Source organism: Zootoca vivipara, chromosome 15, assembly GCF_963506605.1.
Source record: "Zootoca vivipara chromosome 15, rZooViv1.1, whole genome shotgun sequence".
Classification (NCBI taxonomy): Eukaryota; Metazoa; Chordata; class Lepidosauria; order Squamata; family Lacertidae; genus Zootoca; species Zootoca vivipara.
In genome coordinates this window covers 11,303,755-11,321,824 of record NC_083290.1, presented here as the reverse complement: position 1 = coordinate 11,321,824, position 18,070 = coordinate 11,303,755, and the positions used below count along the sequence as shown (strand labels likewise).

General features: G+C 46.6%; 1 protein-coding gene across 1 annotated transcript in view; it reads left to right on the top strand.

Annotated features, from left to right (window-relative positions):
• Positions 1–8,343: 8,343 nt before the first annotated feature.
• The window catches only part of AUTS2 (activator of transcription and developmental regulator AUTS2), a 700,397-nt gene continuing 690,670 nt past the window's right edge, over positions 8,344–18,070 (top strand). The window contains exon 1 of the mRNA XM_060283030.1: positions 8,344–8,740. Coding sequence (XP_060139013.1) covers positions 8,387–8,740 — 354 coding nt within the window. The 5' untranslated portion in view covers positions 8,344–8,386. The remainder of the gene's footprint in view (positions 8,741–18,070) is intronic.

The following is an 18,070-nucleotide window of genomic DNA, read 5'->3' as shown; positions in this document are numbered from 1 at the left end:
GGCATCGGTGCTGATTTTTCCTGAAATTTCATGAGATCTTAGAATCCTAGAATGGTAGAGTTGGAAGGGATTCTAGTCCAACCCCCTGCAATACAGGAAGCCATTCCTGGGTGGGCTCGAACCACCGACTTTCTGGTTAACAGCCAAACTGACCCACTGAATGACAGAGTCCCTTGGGGGCTTGCAAGATCTCACGTGATTTCAGCTGATAGTGGTTGTGGGACACCTAGGGGGTGCCCACGGGACTGCTGCCTTGGTGGCTCCTGGCACATTAAGCTTCATTAGTTTAATAATCTTAACAACAACAACAATTTATTATTTATACCCCACCCATCTGGCTGGGTTTCCCTAGCCACTCTGGGCGGCTCCCAACAGAATATAAAAAATAGAATCAAACATTAAAAACTTCCCTAAACAGGGCTGCCTGTTTAAAGTGGCTCCTCCCCTGTGTACACATCATATATTTAAAGCATATTTCCCCCCGCAAGCAGGATGAGAGTGCATTAGCCCTCTGCTGGCGTTGTTCTCCAACAAATGGTACTCAGAGATGTGATGGTCAAAGGACATTTCCGCTTGAATGTGTCTAGATGAAGGCCCTTGAAAGTGTGAAGGCCTTTCCTTTCCCATCTCCACTGGGAGATCGGAGAAACAGTAAACACTTCTTGCTCATCTCTCAACTTACAGAAGTACGGTAAGATTGGACTGGACCTTCCCTGACTGGTTTTTGAAAGCTCCCCTCAATCTTCTGTTCAGAGTGTGCTTGCTGAGTGACAGTCCTATATTTTCTCCAACACACGCTTTGATGAAATTATTGGCTGGCTGTGATGTGCCCAAACATGCCTCGACTCTCTGATCATCGCCAGCCAAAGTGCTATACATAATGCACTTTCCTTTCAGAAGCTCTGGCAGATCACACAGATACGGGCATATCTCACAAAGTAAGTTTGCAACCTATAGGTATTCAGAATTGGTATCAAGGGGATTTATTCCCTCCAAATACATAGGATTGCAGACACAATCTTAGATCTAAGTTGGATAGGCTTTAAGGACATGTTTTCAGATGTATCAACTTCATCCTCTCACGGTCCCTTCCCGCCCGCTGCCTTCTCTCCCCAGAAACTACTCCTGACTCCAGAGAGTACTGCACACAGATAAAAGGCCTTTTCAACATTTATTCTGATATGCCGTTACAAATTATTCTTGCTTGGGGCAAGGTTCTTGCAATTTCCCCAAGCAATGAGTTACCTTCTCTGTTTCCAGCTATGGAACAAAATTCTTCACAGATGCCAGAGGCTACTCTGCAAATTTGGTACTACAAGATCTTTGTGATACCCTGATTACATCTGAAACTTCATTTTCTTCCAATGAGACATGGAGTCATTTGCACCAGGGCTAGATTTAGGCCTGTGTCAGCAGTGTGTACTAGGTGCTGAGCTAAGAAATTGCTGGGTAAGGGGGGTGCTGGGCTTTGGGAAGCCAAGTTAGCGCCCTTCCAGCTTTGGGAAGGAGAAGGGAGGGCTCTAGGACCTTGCCAGAGCCCTTGAACCTCCTGCCCAAAACTGGGCGCCTCCTTCCCCACCTTTGGGAAGGCAGTGTGAGGGTGGGGGTGGGGACAGATTTTGGCTTTGCACAGGACTCCATAGTACCCATGTCCACCACTGTTTGCAGAACCGAAACTGAAGCAAATTTCCTGAACACTTCTAGATGGACATGCAGAATATTGTATTGTGAACGGTTCCGTATTCAGCCTTCCTCTTGTTAAGCACAGAGATGAGTGGGTTGCCTGTGTTATGTTCCATTACTAGTTTGTGGATTCGTTCTGCATTGCACATCCCCTGAATTGGAGACCTTCTCAAACCTTCAATTTCTCCACAAAATTACAGTGGTACCTTTTTGTTATCAAATGCCTTGGTATTCAAACAACTTGGAAGCCAAACGCTTTTTTTTTTTTTGGAAGCCAAACGTGCTCTGTTTTGAGAGCCACACTTCTGATTTGAGTGCCACACTTCCGTTTTGAGTGCCACTCTTCCGTTTTGAGCATTACACTGAGGTCTGTCTGTTTTTGCTATTTATTTTGCGTTTTTGTTTTTGCGACTCGTCTTTGTTTTGTTTTTGTGACTGTGTGGAACCCAGTTCAGCTACTGATCGTCTACGCAGTTACGGACATGCGTAGACATGACTTTCGATGCTGGCGTCGGCCATGAAACGGTATGAAAAAACGGGGGTTTCCCGGGGAAAACAGGGTACTTGGCAGCTATGTTTTTATGGCTTTCATTTTATGGATCAACGGTCTTGTTAGATAGCAAAATTCATGTTAAATTGCTGCTTTAGGGGTTGTTTTTAAAAAAGTCTGGAACGGATTAATCCATTTTGCATAACTTTCTATGGGAAAGCTCGTCTTGGTTGTAGAAAGCTTTGGTTCTGGAACGGACTTCCAGAACGGATTAAGTTTGAGAACCAAGGTACCACTGTAAAAGCATTGGAGGAGAGGGAAGGGATATGCTGGCAGGGACCTTGCACCCTGCAAGGTGCAAAATGATACACTTCAGAAGGGATCCCCCAAAGCACACAGATGGAAGACATTTGCCTGTGGTGATTGGCCAGGAAATAGCAAAGACAGTGGAACTAGCTAGCACAGGGGTCAGCAAAAATTTTCGGCAGGGGGCCGCTCCACCATCCCTCAGACGTTGTGGGGGGGGGCAGACTATATTTTGAAGAAAAAACATGAACGAATTCCTATGCCCCACAAATAACCCAGAGATGAATTTTAAATAAAAAGACACATTCTACTCATGTAAAAACACGCTGATTCCCAGACCGTCCGCGGGCTGGATTTAGAAGGCAATTGGGCCTCATCCGGCCCCCGTGCTGTAGTTTGCCTAACCATGAGCTAGCATGTCCACCACCCCACCCCATATTTGGTCATCCCTGCTTTGAGGACAAGGCCATGGTCAGATTGATGGTATTCATATATTGATGAAATTGCTCTTGGTGCCAGCACAAAATGGCTGCTCTGGTAAGGCTGCAGGCCATCCTTCTGAACTCTTGTGCATGGAAAAAGAGAACGAATCAGCCACAGAGATGCCCAGCGGCAGCTGTTGGTGACAATGTTCCAAAAGGACCTCTTCAAATTGAATGGATGTGCAATAAAACGCAATTCGGTGTAAACTAATGTAAAGTGATGCAAGTCACGCAAAAAAAAAAGAAGAAGAATTCTTAAGCATCTAATTTTGTGTTAAGCCATGCTCGACAAAAGCCATTTTGTGTTAACACACACACACACACACACACTCCACACACAGCAGCCATTTTGTGACATACCACATTGAAACCCTAATTTTGATATGTTTTCATTTTATTTAATTCTTTAAAACCCAAAGTAATGAGTAGTATCTATAAAATGCTAAATGTAGTTTCAATTTAGATTTTTGATTTTTATAATCAACATTTCATTGAATCACAAATTCAATAAAGGTGGGTTGAGGGAGATGGGAGGGGTAGCAATGGCATTTGACAGTTCCTCAAGATACTAGTAAAGGTAAAGGTAAAGGGACCCCTTACCATTCGGTCCAGTCGTGACCGACTCTGGGGTTGTGGCGCTCATCTCGTGTTATTGGCCGAGGGAGCTGGCGTACAGCTTCCAGGTCATGTGGCCAGCATGACAAAGCCACTTCTGGCAAACCAGAGCAGCACACGGAAACGCACTTTACCTTCCCGCCGGAGCAGTACCTATTTATCTACTTGCACTTTGACGTACTTTCGAACCGCTAGGTTGGCAGGAGCAGGGACTGAACAACAGGAGCTCACCCCGTGGCAGGGATTCAAACCGCTGACCTTCTGATCGGCAAGCCCTAGGCTCTGTGGTTTAACCCACAGCGCCACCCGTGTCCCAAGATACAAGTACCACCACCTTATTACTAATATTTCTACAAAAAACAACAGCAAACATATCTGTTTCAACATACAGATTGCCTATTTTAATATATATGTTTAACTTAGGATTGATTACTCTGCTTGTTAACATGAACTTTCTTTCTTCTGTCTGTTTGTCTTTCTCATATTTGCATTTCTTTTTAAAGTAACACTCCATTGATAATTAGCCATTACATGTTTGCATATACGCCATCAATTTTATCAGCTCCCTGCTAGGCTCTTCCAACTGCCTATAGAACAAATCCTTAGCGTTCCATCCAAGCAAAACATAAATAAATCCTGCATTAATGACCGGAACTGACCAGCTGAATACAGGGATGGGCGGAACTGCTGGGTTCTACTCTGTAATTAATTTGTCCTTTGAATTAATTACAGGTTCCACTTCATAATTAATTCAGACACTGACGAAGAGGCCACATTAATTACAGATAGCCCCTAGTAAGGCAACAAAATCATGGGTATGCCAGGGCCAAGAATAAACAGAGCAATATATATATTTATAAAGCTACAATATTATGTGCAGTTGCTACATAACCACTTGGATTTCTGAGTTGGTTATAGAGCATGGTTCTGATAACGCCAAGGTTGCAGGTTCGATCCCCGTATGGGACAAATGCATATTCCTGCATTGCAGGGGGTTGTACTAGATCAGGGTTTCCCAAACTTGGCCTCCAACTGTTGTTGGACTACACCTCCCATCATCCTTAGCTAGCAGGACCAGTGGCCAGGGATGATGGGAACTGTAGTCCAAAAACAGCTGGAGAGAGACCCAGGTTTGGGAAACCCTGGACTAGTAGATCCTCAGGGGTCCCTTCCCATCAATTCTTTGATTCTATGAATTAGTGCCCGAGTTTTGCTTCACTCCTCGCTGTGTTCATGCCACATCCTTTCGATTGGATCCTCCTGTTTGTTATTGTTAATTTGTTATTGATGGGCTATAGCTCAGCGGTAGAGCAGAATGTCCCAGGTTCAGTCTGGTTGCCATTGCCATTATAAAAGAGCAAGGCTCCTCTTTTTCTAGAAAAATAGCACTGGTCAGGACCATATAGGTAACACACATTGGCTCCCAGTACCTTTCCAAGCACAATTCGAAGTATTGGTCCTGACCTTTAAATGGCTTTAGCATCTCCACCCCTATTGTTCAGCCCAGACATTGAGATCCAGCTCTGAGGGCCTTCTGGCAGTTCCCTCACTGCGAGAAGGGAGGTCACAGGGAACCAGGCAGAGGGCCTTCTCAGGAGTGGCACCCGCCCTGTGGAACGCCCTCCTGCCAGATATCAAGGAGATAAATAACTATACAACTTTTAGAAGACATCTGAAGGTAGCCCTGTATAAGGAAGGTTTAATGTCTGATGTTTTATTAAGCTTTTAAATTCTTAATTTGTTGGAAGCCACCCAGAGTTGCCAGGGCAACCTACTCAGATGGGTTCATTATTAATGGGATTATTATTATTATTATTATTATTATTATTATTATTATTATTATTTTCTTGGGCTCCTTGATCACTGCAGATAGTGACAGCAGTCACGAAATCAAAAGGCGCCTGCTTCTTGGGAGAAAAGCAATAACAAACCTGGACAACATCTTAAAAGCAGAGACATCACCTTACTTCTATATTTGCAAATTGTTGTTGTCGTAGTTACGTTATATCCTTATGTCCCACTTTTCTTCTAAGGAACTCAAAGTGGCGAACATGGTTTTCCCCATGTTTATCCTCACAACAACCCTGCAAAGTAGGTTTAGGCTGAGAGACTGTGATTACCCCTGTGAGCTGAATGCTTGAGAGGGGATTCGAACTGGGTAGTGAGAGATTTTACTTTCTTGGGCTCCTTGATCACTGCAGATGGTGACAGCAGTCACGAAATTAAAAGACGCCTGCTTCTTGGGAGAAAAGCAATGACAAACCTAGACAGCATCTTAAAAAGCAGAGACATCACCTTGCCTACAAAGGTCCGTATAGTTAAAGCTATGGTTTTCCCAGTAGTGATGTATGGAAGTGAGAGCTGGACCATAAAGAAGGCTGATCGCCGAAGAATTGATGCTTTTGAATTATGGTGCTGGAGGAGACTCTTGAGAGTCCCATGGACTGCAAGAAGATCAAACCTATCCATTCTGAAGGAAATCAGCCCTGAGTGCTCCCTGGAAGGACAGATCGTGAAGCTGAGGCTCCAATACTTTGGCCACCTCATGAGAAGAGAAGAATCCTTGGAAAAGACCCTGATGTTGGGAAAGATTGAGGGCACAAGGAGAAGGGGACGACAGAGGACGAGATGGTTGGACAGTGTTCTCGAAGCTATGAACATGGGTTTGACCAAACTGCGGGAGGCAGTGGAAGACAGGAGTGCGTGGAGTGCTCTGGTCCATGGGGTCACGAAGAGTCGGACACGACTAAACGATTAAACAACAACATTATTATTATTATTAAAATATCTCAGGTACAACTTTGCTTGCTATTCAATGGATGCCTTTAGATTTCTTTCTTTCATTCACTACTGGATATTCCACCCCCCCACCCCCCGCATTCACTTCACTGGCTGAATTGTTGTCTTTTTCATGGAGTGGTTCAAGGCACATAAGTCCTTGCCCCCCCCCCGCCGCCCTCCCAGCTCTTGCAAGGCATCAAGCAGCCCTCTCTGCAGCAATCAACCTTCCTTGCCACGACCCCGCCCCCTTCTCTCCCGCCCCCACCCGCCGCGTTAAAGGGCCAGAGGCTCCCGCGAGAATTCCCTTCCCCATTCATTTCTTCTTCTGGGCTGGATGGATCAGAGCGCAGAAGAGGCAGCGCGCAAACTCGGCGCGCATGCCTGCAACTTATTTCGCGCGGCTAGGGGAGCTTTATTTCACCCTGCGCGGTGGGGATGGACGGAATGGGGGGTGGGGAAGAGAGAGAGAGAGAGGAAAGTTCGTCATGTGACCGAGGGGGAGGGAGGGAGGGAGAGGCAGACACACACAGAAAGGTAGGGAAGATGTGAAAGGCGGCTGGATCCCGGCTGCTGCTGCCGCTGCCGGAGGCGTGCGGGGAGAGCCAAACCGACATTACATCTTCTCTTATCTTCAGCAGCAGCCCCCCCAGGGAAGGATCCTGTATCTCTTGGCCCCTTCTCGTGCCGTTACGTTGTCGCCCCCTCCCCAGTCTGGAGGAGAGGCAGCTTCCCGGAGACCCAGCAGCCCCTTTCCTCCTGCCCCCCCCCCACCACCAGAGGCATTTATTTGGGGAGGTGGTGGATGTTTGGCGTGTACCCCCCTCCCTCTCCATCTTCTCCAGCAGCACCTCTCAGTTCTCCTCCTTTCGGCTGTGTGGCTCCTCCTGGGAGGAGAAAGGGAAGAGAGAGAGAAGGGGGGAAAGAGAGAGAGAGAGAAGGAGCTTGTCAATTTCCTTTGTGTTTGGATTCTTGGATACTCGGCGTGGATTCCGTGGCGCTGAACTCTTCCCCACCTCGGGCTGCGCGACTTTGAGGCTGCTGGGGCTTCATCTCTGGGGGGGTTGAGGGTGGGGTTTTTTGGGGGGGCAGGCAGCGCTAACCTGGAGAAAGGAGGGCCCAGGGGTGCGGGGTGGAGGGGGAAACTTGAGGCAGGTGGGTGTCTCTGCGCTGGCAGGGCACCCACTCGACCTGCTCCAGGACCAGGTGCGTCGGTCTATTCCAGCTGGAGGGTTTTTTTCCTCTCTCGCTCGCCCCACCGGATTGAACCACGACGACGAGATTTTCCGGCGTCAAGCAAGACACGGCGGAGGGGAGGAAAGAACACACACACATACCACCAAATCGGAAGCAACTTCTCCCTGTTTAATCCAAAGCATCTAACGGGGCGGGGAAAGAGTTCCATTTACTTATCCGTGTTTGTGTGTGTGGGAATATATCCATACATATTTACACGGTCGCTGCCTTCAATTCTGCAAGCATGAAAAGAAGAAAGGAGCCAACCTCTCGGGTGGAGGAATAGTTTGTCTCCCCACCCCTTCCCTCCTCCTCAATGGATTAAAAAAAAAAATCAAACGGGGGGTGCGGAATCAAGAGACAACCCCGCCACACACACCCCTCCTCACGCTTGCCTCTCTCTGCCTTTGGATCAAGGCATTCTGTTCCTCTAATTTATTTTCTGCTGCCGAGGTTGGAAGGAATTACACATATCTATTTTCCCAAGGAAGACCAGTGACCAGCCTTTACTTTCCTGGGTTTGCTCGGAGGAATCTCTCGACATCTCTCTCGCCGCCCCCCCCCCCGGGTGCTGACATTCCTTGGGAGTCTCCCTTTCTTGCCCCCCTCCTTCTCCTTCCTCCCCCTCCCTCCCTCCCTCCCTCCCTGTATTCCACCGGGGGGTGGGGGAGACGAAGTTGGAGAGGGTGGGTAGTTGGGGGGAAGAGCAGGAGGGAGGGAGGGAGGGCGAAGGCAGTGTGGAGTTGTCCGGGGGTGGGGTGGGGGGCCCTGTTGTTGCGACGAGAGAGAGCGAGCCATGGACGGCCCCACACTCTGCAACGGCTTTCGCAAGAAGCGGCGCTCCCGCTCGCAGCGCGACCGGGCGAGGCGCTCCAAACGCGGATTATTACAAGGTGCTGTTGCTGCTGCTGCTGCTGTTCCCGGCGGGGCGGCTCTGGTGGTGGTGGCGGCGGAGCCCAGGCGGACGCCCCCCGCCCCGTCCGTCCTTTCTTCCTCGGGCTCCGAGCTCGACAACAATGGCAAGCCGCCTCTGCCGCCGACGGGCCGGCCCAAGCCCCCCAGGAGGAAGAGGAGGGAGTCGTCTTCGCCCGAGGAGGACATCATCGATGGCTTTGCCCTGGCCAGCTTCGTCACGCTGGAAGCCTTGGAGGTGAGGGCGCCCGGGCTCCCCGTCGGGGGTGGCGGCGGCGGGGCGGCTATATTATAGGGAAGCCCGGAAGGGGAGGGGGCGGCCGGGCTTGCCCTCTCACTCATTGTTTGCTGACTGTGGATGGGGAGGGGGGGTAATGGCAGCATAGAGGGGTGTGTGCACTTGAGGGGGGGTGTCCTCTTTCCTCTCCTCTGGTCCCTACTGCTGGGATAACAATGCAGACCAGGAACCCCATCTCTTTCTTGGCTCCCCCCCCCGCCCCCGAATCCCTTGGCTACTCCAAATATTTATAGGTCGAGGTGGTTTCTTCCCCTGCCTTGCTGTGCGCTGAGTGTATTTATTTTTGTTTGGGCTGCAGTTTGATGGATGTGCTGATTTGAGGAGCGAGTTGGCTGGGTCTCTCTCTCCCCCCCCTCTTCCCCTCGCTCTCCCCAGCTGTTGGGGAGTGGTGGTGCTTTATGTGTTCGGAGGTGGGGAGGGAATCGGGGTGTATTCCTTGCGAGCGAGAGGGGGGGAAGAGGAGGGGCTTGGAGGAACTTGGAGGTGGGGGTGGGGGCAGAAGGAGAGACGGGCAGTGGCATTGGACTTGCGTCTCCTTTATGCTCCAGAAGGCTTGGTTTATTTATTTGCTGCCCCTTTAAAGCATGGCTGGGATGAAAAAGGGGTGTGTGTCTGAAGAGATGTGCAAAAGAACAGCCCCTGGCTGTCATCTGAAGGGTTGCTTGCAAGTGGGAACCCGGTTGTCAATGCCCCCTTAATCCCCTCCCTCCCCTTCTTTCTTGTTGCAGAAAAAAGTGCTTTTGTGTGTCTGGTGTGGACAAGTGGAGGCTTCTCTTTATTCCTCGCCGTGTGCTGCTTTCTTTCCCCTCCCTCCCCAAAATGCACTTTTCTCCTTTAATGTTTGATTTCTCCTGGGGAGAAAGGGGTATGTGTGTGACATCAAGAAAGGGCAGGTTTGAAGATGATGGGCATCTTATCTTGACATGATTTCTTGGGGTGAGGAGAGGAAATCAGACTGGTATCACTGAAAGACAATGCCGGTTCTATGCACATTGTCACAAACGTGGTGTGCAAGAGAAACAGGAGTTGTGGAAGAAGCATGCAGCTTCCCCTCCCCCCCCCCATCTGACAGTTGAGGGTAAACATAATACCATTATTTCCCAGATTCCTTCTGTCTCTTTCTCGCCATCCTTGACCCTCATATTTTAGGCTAATTTCTTGGTTTTGTCAATTTCATTCACTCCCTTTTCCCAAATCAGTTTCACATAACTTTTTGGCCCTTGGGTTTCCTGTTCTTTTTCATGGTGTTTACATTGTATGCCATTCAGGGTTAGACCTTTCAAGCTTAGGTGCCTTTCTAGAGTAAGTTTATGTGTTAATCCAACGTATCCTTGCCTTTTGGTATATCAAGATAGCTAAGTGTTTTATTTCTCCTGTGTTAAAGGCTGATTTGGACAATGGCCCTTTAACTTAAGCACACTACTCTGTTCCCACCCCCCCTTCAGAATATGTGACAAAAATGCCTCCAGTTCTGATGTTCTCGAGAATTCAAAACAGCTGTTATGGTGTCCCCGGTTGTATAGAAACATTTGTGTACCAGTGATTTCCACTTACAATACCCACCTGGTTGTAAACTTCTTGCATTCCGTTCCTTCAGTCTCTCTCTCACCCCCACATCCCCACCAGTCAAAAATCCCTTCCTTCCTTGATTTGAAAACTAGAGGGATTCAGGGTTTGGGGTTTCTCCCTCAAAAGCTACTGACATGAACTGCTGAGTAGGCCCAAGCCCACCTTATAAACTCTCCGTACTTGCAAAGCATTTTCCTTTTCTGAATTTTCTGGCATTCATTAGATTTAAAACACAAGCAAGGACACTATCACTGAAATGCATGAGGTATGGGATCAAGAAATATTGAGCTGCATGCTTTTGTGGTGGGGGTGGAGAAAAAGGCTTGGACATCTTTATGTGGTGGTTTGAGGTTTGGCAAGTGTATACATTCTTTCTAGGTATTAGCGCACAATGTTGCCAGTTGTTGCTGTTGTTTGAGTAGTTTTGGAGTTCTGCTTGTACAGTATATATCTTGGCTCTATGGACCCACAGTTTGCACTCTGTATGCAGCTTGGGGGACCATATACCGGTATGAACATCTCCTCCCATATTTTCCTGCCTGTACAGTTATATCTTTAGCTGAGGCCTTTCTCTCACTTCAGCGAGAGGGGCTTTTCTGTGGTGGCCCCTTGACTTTGAAATAGGCTCCCTGGAGAGGCTGGACTTGTAATTGACACAGTGCAATCTTCTTGGTGCCAGGTTAAGACTTCATTGTTTGCCCAAGCATATATATATATATATATATATATATATATATATATATATATATACACACACACACACATATATATACACACACACATATATACACACACACATATAAAGAGAGAGAGAGATTATACCACCCAGGAATCCATCTGGATGGAGGGCAGGTCAAAAATTATTAAAATAAATACACTTGAAAGAAGTTTGGGCAGAGATCTGACTCCACAGAAATCAATAAATATTCCATTGATTTTAGTGGACCTTATTCCTTCGAAAAGATGCTTAGGGTGACAGCCTCAGTTGTCTTATGGTGCCAAGACAAGCATACCATTTCAAATGCTATTTTGAAAATAATTGTCGATGAGCAACAACCTGTCATCAATGGGCTGACAGGAGACAACATAGGTGTGCAGAAAGAGGGAGTTGTTTGGGTGGGCGAAACTTGTCACATCACAGTGGATCTGCAAAACTCACATTTGCTGGAGTCCCATGCTCTGTGTAACTAGATGCAGAAGAGCGGCTGTTAGGAAAGTGTGCCAGCACAATTGGCAACAACTGTTACGTCTAAGGAATGTATACACGGGGTGTGGGGAGCATTAACTGGCATGGTAAGCTGGCATGACACAATGGTTCCCATTCCCAGTACGTACATTGACTCTCAGTACGTTTCCGAGCACAATTCAAAGTGTTGGTGCTGACCTTCAAAGCCTTATATGACCTCAATCCAGTATATCTGAAGGAGTGTCTCCACCCCCATCGTTCTACCCGGACACTGAGGTCCAGCACCGAGGGCCTTCTGGTGGTTTCCTCACTGTGAGAAGCCAAGTTACAGGGAACCAAACAGAGGGCCTTCTCGGTAGTGGCACCCGCCCTGTGGAACGCCCTTGCACCAGATATCAAAGAGAACAGACTTTTAGAAGACATCTGAAGGCAGCCCTGTTTAGGGAAGCTTTTAATGTTTGATGGATTACTGTAATGGGCAGGGTATAAATAAATCATTATTATTATCATTACCGGTGGTATTATTATTATTATTATTATTATTATTATTATTATTATTATTATTATGGTTAGCATTTCAGAATTGGACCAGAGGGACCTGGGTTCAAATTCTGACTCTTCCCTGGGGCCTTGGGTGCCCAAGCACCAAAAAAATTCCCCATGAAGGGGCTGGGCACCCACAAAGGCATGCTGTATGGCACCCATGGCCCTGGGCACCCATGGACACGGGGGCAAGTTGGCACTCCTGGACTCGCTGTATGACACTAGGCCTTTCTCACAGGGTTTTTAGGAAGATAATATTGTGTGTGTGGGGGGGGAGTGCAGAGAACCATGTACCATACCTTGAGTTCCTTGGAAGACAGGCAAGATAGAAATATGGCAAAAGTACAAATAATAAAATTATTATTGTTGTTTCTTCTGGCTGCAAAAATATGAAAAGGACATTGCCCCCAAATTATTAAACTTATGCTGTCTGGGTGCTGTTTATAATCTGGTTGTCATACTGTTACTTATTTATTTGACTCACTCTTAACTTCCATATTTTATAATAAGATATCATATTTTAGATGTGTTTTAATCACTCCTGATATCATTTATGTATTACAAACCTATTTGGATATATTTTGCATATTGTGATATTTTACTTGTCTTGTTGTTGGTTCTGTTTTGCGTGACTGCGCAATAAAGGATCTGTTTTAATAGCGCAGTTGGCTGGAGCATGCTGCTAATAATGCCAACGTTGCAGGTTTGATCCCTATATGGGACAATTGCATGTTCCTGCATTGCAGGGGGTTGGAATACATAATCCTCAATTCTACGATTCTATGATTCTAAGTCCACTTAAGTGAATGCATTTTCAGAATCCAGGGGGTTGGTTAACTTGCTTTACTGCAAGTGTTGTGCTGCATCCCTGAATGCTTATTGTCATGACAAATAAATTGTACTCAAGTCAAAGGCTTGTACACCAGAAGTCTGGGTGAAGCCTTTTGCCCTGACATGCTAATTCTCTATAGACCATGAGCTTGTTTGTCATATGGGAATATTCAGTGTTTAGGGTTACTCTCATTTTCCTACTCATATTGAAATACCGCCTCTCAATGAGCCCAAAGCTATATTCATAAAATGTTTAGGGGGTATTCATCTCCCCCAGGAAAAAAAGCACTAAAGGTAAAGGACCCCTGACAGTTAAGTCCAGTCATGAATGACTCTGGGGTTGCGGTGCTCATCTTGCTTTACAGGCCGTTTGTCCACTCCCCAGACAGTTTTTCCAGGTCATGTGGCCAGCATGACAAAGTCGCTTCTGGCGAAACCAGAGCAGCGCACGGAAACGCCGTTTACCTTCCCGCCGGAGCGGTACCTATTGATCTACTTGCACTTTTGGCGTGCTTTCGAACTGCTAGGTTGGCAGGAGCTGGGACCGAGTCACCCCGTCGCGGGGAATCGAACCTCCCACCTCCCTCCCTCCCTCCTCCCTCCCTCCCTACTATTCCCCAGATACCCACAGCCTGAAATGGGACACTCCAGGAAAAACTTTGCCATTCAGTGTATAAAATTGGTGCAGTGTAGGAATGAGCAAATCTCCCCATTTCTCTTTCAGTTACAGGGAACCAGGCAGAGGACCTTCTCAATAGTCCCCCCCCCCCAATCCCTGTGGAACACCCTCCCATCAAATGTCAAGGAACTAAACAGCTTTCTGACTTTTAGAAGACATCTGAAGGCAGCCCTGTATAGGGAAGTTTTTAATGTTTGATGTCTCACAGTGTTTTAGTTTGTTGGAAGCTGCCCAGAGTGGTTGGGGCAATCCAGTCATATGAGTGACATACAAATAAGTTGTTGTTGTTGTTGTTGTTGTTAAGTGCACACAACTACTCTGTGTGGTTGGGCTGGCAGTTTTTTTGTGCCCGGCTGCAGCACCTCACATATTTAGTCTTCTTAAAGCAATGACCCTGGATTGTGATATTTCTTGGTTTTGCTATTAAGTGTGGCACCGAGGAGGCAGGTTGTGTTTCTGCAGAATAGAATATAGACTTCAGAGTTTGTCCCTGTTGTCTGTAAATGAGTTTCAAAATATTGCTTTCCTTAATATAAAGACGCTCACAACAAGGAGAAGCTCAAATGATCCTCATAAAATTGGTTAAATCAAGTGAACACCCACAGTGGAACATTCACGGAATGGAATAAATAAATATGCACCTGTGATTTGAGAATTATGGGGTAGGAGGGCAGGCATAACTCCTGTGTGGCTCAGGGTTCTAAGCCCCTTCAAGGAGATTCCTCCCAGACCTTTTTGTGGATTCTACTTTTCAGAATGACAATCCTTGTCCTTTTGTCAATGGTGGATATATAAGTGTCTAAGTCTATCCAATTGCTCACTAAAAAAAAGCAACGCCATCAAATGCATTTAAACACATGCCCCACCTGCACTATACGTAGGGTTGCCATATGTCCAGAATTTCCCAGACATAACCGGCATTCGCAAGAAGTGGAAAACACTGAAATGTCTGGGAAAATCCGGATGTATGGCAGCCCATGTTGGAAGTGAAGATTTTGGCGAATTTCATTACAAATAGCTCAAAAACTCAAGTTTTTTTTCTTTTTTTGAGATTGTGCAAATTGTGTCTGGATTTTCACTTTTTTAAATACTGTACGGCAACCTTGCCGTACAGTATCATACCACGTTAGGCAGTCATAGTCATGGCTACCCCAAAGAATCCTGGGAACTGTCGTTTGTTAAGGGTGCTGAGAGTTTCTAGGAGACCACTGTTCCCCACAAGCGGCAAGGCCAAGGCCAAGGTCTTCCTCCATCCTCAACACGTTAGCACAGGCATAAGGAAATTCGGCCCTCCAGATGTTTTGAGACTACAACTCCCATCATCCCTGACCACTGGTCCTGTTAGCTAGGGGTGATGGGAGTTGTAGTCCCAAAACATCTGGAGGGCCGAGTTTGCTTATGCCTGTCATACTGGTAGCTGTCAAGTTCTCCCTTTTTTTTAAGGGAAATCCCTTATGCTGAATAGGCTTTCTCGCAAGAAAGGGGGGAACTTGACAGCTATGATGCCTGTATTAGCAAATCAGAGAGTATCTGAGTAAGAATTAGGTAGCTAAAGCTGTGTAGCACCTGTCAGTAGGGTATGAGAGGCTTCTTTCCTTACAGACTCTCTTGAGGGCTAAGGTCATTAGAGGTGGCCCTTTTAGTGGCTCCCTTGTCCTCAGAAGCTGAGGGGGTGGCAGCAAGAGGGCAATTTCTGTGGCAGCCCCATAGCTGTTGAATTACCTCCCCACGGAGGTATGTCTGGCACTTTCCGTATGTAGTTTTCATTATATTTGAAAGACACGCCTCTTTATCCTTGCAACTCTCTCTCTCTCTCTCTCTCTCTCTCTCTCTCTCTCTCTCTCTCTCTCTCTCTCTCTCTCTCTCTTACGGACCCACCCTATTCTCTTCATTGCAATCAGTTGTTGCTGTTCCTAATAGAATCGTAGAACTGTAGAGTTGGAAGGGATGCCAAGAGTCATCTACCGTAGTTCGACCTCCTGCATTGCAGGAATCTCAACTAAAGCATCCACGACCGATGGCCATCCAACCTCTGCTTAAACCCACCCCAGGGAGGGAGAGCCCACAACCTCTTGTGGGAATCAGTTGCATTGTCAAACACCTCTTATAGTCAGAAAGTTCTTATTGATGCTCAGTAGGAATCTCCTTTCTTGTAACCTGAAGCCATTGGTTCGAGTCCTACCCTCCAGAGCAGGAGAAAACAAGTTTGCACATAATATTGTGCGTCAAATGGCTGTAACCCACCCCGGGATCTTGCAGTGAAGGGTGGATAAGAAATCAAACCACTATCATTATAATTATTAATACATGTGTACAGTATAAGTTTTGATTTTGTCTGGCCCTCCAGAGTAGGGTTCATCAGTTTTGCGTTGCCGAACTTGAACTATTATGCCCGTTGGCTAAATGACCTCCAGAGAAAGTGCAACAGAATCTCCAGGCGCAGGGAACAAATGTTCAGCAAGGCATTATCTTGCTTGCTCTCCGAATCTGCATCATATCATTCCATCCACTGAATGAGCATAATTGTAAGCAGTTGCTCAATTACATTTCATGTGATCCAGCCAGATGTTGCTTGCAGTTGTTTTGCGTTCTGAACAGAGGAGGAAGAAGAGTGATGCAAGGATGTTTCAGAATAAGAAAATGCATTCCTTTTCGAGACATCTGAAGCATGGTGCTGATGGACAGATATACAGTGGTGCCTCGCTAGACAAATTTGATTCGTCCCGCGAGTCGCTTCGTATAGCGAAAAATTTCGTTTTGCAAAGCGGCTCCTATAGGAACGCATTGAAGTGCGGTTTCCCATAGGGTGCCTTGCAAGACGAAAAAAAAAAGTCTTGCAAGGCACCCTATGGGACGAATAAAATTCGTCTTGCGAAGCGCGCCATAGGAAACTTCGTCTTGCGAGTCTCCATTGAAATCGCATCTATCTATCGTTTTGCGAGTTTTTCGTCTTGTGAGGCATTCGTCTAGCGAGGTACCACTGTATAGGTCATTTTGTGTTTACTATAGCTGGCTCACTTTGGTATTAAAAGAATTTGCTGTATAATACGCGCCATTGTTTGTTCTAACATTGTTAGGACGTTATTTGTTCTGAGTGTAAATGGCGTTTACATTTTGGGGATTGTTTTTATGTTGAGGTTTATTTTGGAAGCTGCAGCACCCTGAAGGTCAGCAACCTTTTCTTTGTTTCTTTGAACAAAGGTCACTAACATGTAGTTTTGAACCTACAGTTCTTCATAATACACTTACCCCCCCCCCCAAACCAGAGTTGCCAGGTGTTTGATTCAATTTTGTTTCGGTGGGTCACTCCAATGTTCCATGAGACAACAGGAGGTGCCCACCTCAGGCAGCAAGATCCACAGGAGCAGCAAAGCCCGATGTAGATCTTTATTACCCCCTTGTTCCTGAGGTAGACCTTTGCTCACGCCTTCTTCCCTGGCTGGGAGGGGGACATGGCATTTTGTGGTTTGCCTCAGGTGCCAAAATGTCTTGGGCTGGCCCTGTGTATTGCATTGGGTGGCCTCTTTAATTTTTTAAGTTTTATTTCTAGGCCTGATGATTTTGGTTTGGCAATGAGACCCCGCTGTATCCCACTTGGGAGCTGACCTGAAAGGCGTGCAATTATCTCCAGCTAAATTAGGAGTTTGATCTTCATTTTGAAGCGGAACAATACATTTGAGCCGGATGAACCTTATTAAAAATAGCCCAAGTGCTCGAGTTCCTGCACAAGTCTCCGATGTAATTAATAAAAATGGAGTTTGGAAGTTGGGAGGGTGGAATTATGAGCTTCCCCTCCCTTTTTTGAGTTGTACTTCAGATAGATGTGGGAAATCTACCTCTTACCTATTTCCATCTAGCCATATATTTAAAGTTTCACAATTTTGCAGGAATTCTCCATTCTGTAATCCATGAACTTTGCTCGGGGTCCAGCTTGCTAACTGCTACAAACCTTTGTGCCTTTTCTCCTACAAGAAATCCAGTTCAATGTAGTAGATGGGGCTTTGCACTGTATATTCATGCTGATCTGTGTTCCTGATGCTACTATAAGTGATCCTACTTTCAATACTGTTTATTTACTTGTTGCATTTATGCCCAAGCTCTTTCATCCGAGCAGCTCAAGCTGGCATACATGGTACGGACCTTCTTCCTTTACTTTCCACAACAACCCTGTGAGGTAGGTTAGAATGAGTGTCTGTGAGCCCAAGGTCAGCCCAGGGAGCCTTATGGCCAAGTGGGGATTTGAACCCTGGTGTTTCCTAGGCCTCAGTCAAACACTCTAACCACTACACCACACTGCCTCTGTTTGCCTGCAAAGGTTTTGGGGGAAATGTACTGCTTTGTTTCTGACCAGTGCATGCCCCAATGCTTCTGGTTAAGACACTGCACTTTTTCACACCACAAGTGTGGTGTGCTGTTGTTTCAAACTGCTTTTTAATAATAATAGAATCATACGATTGTAGAG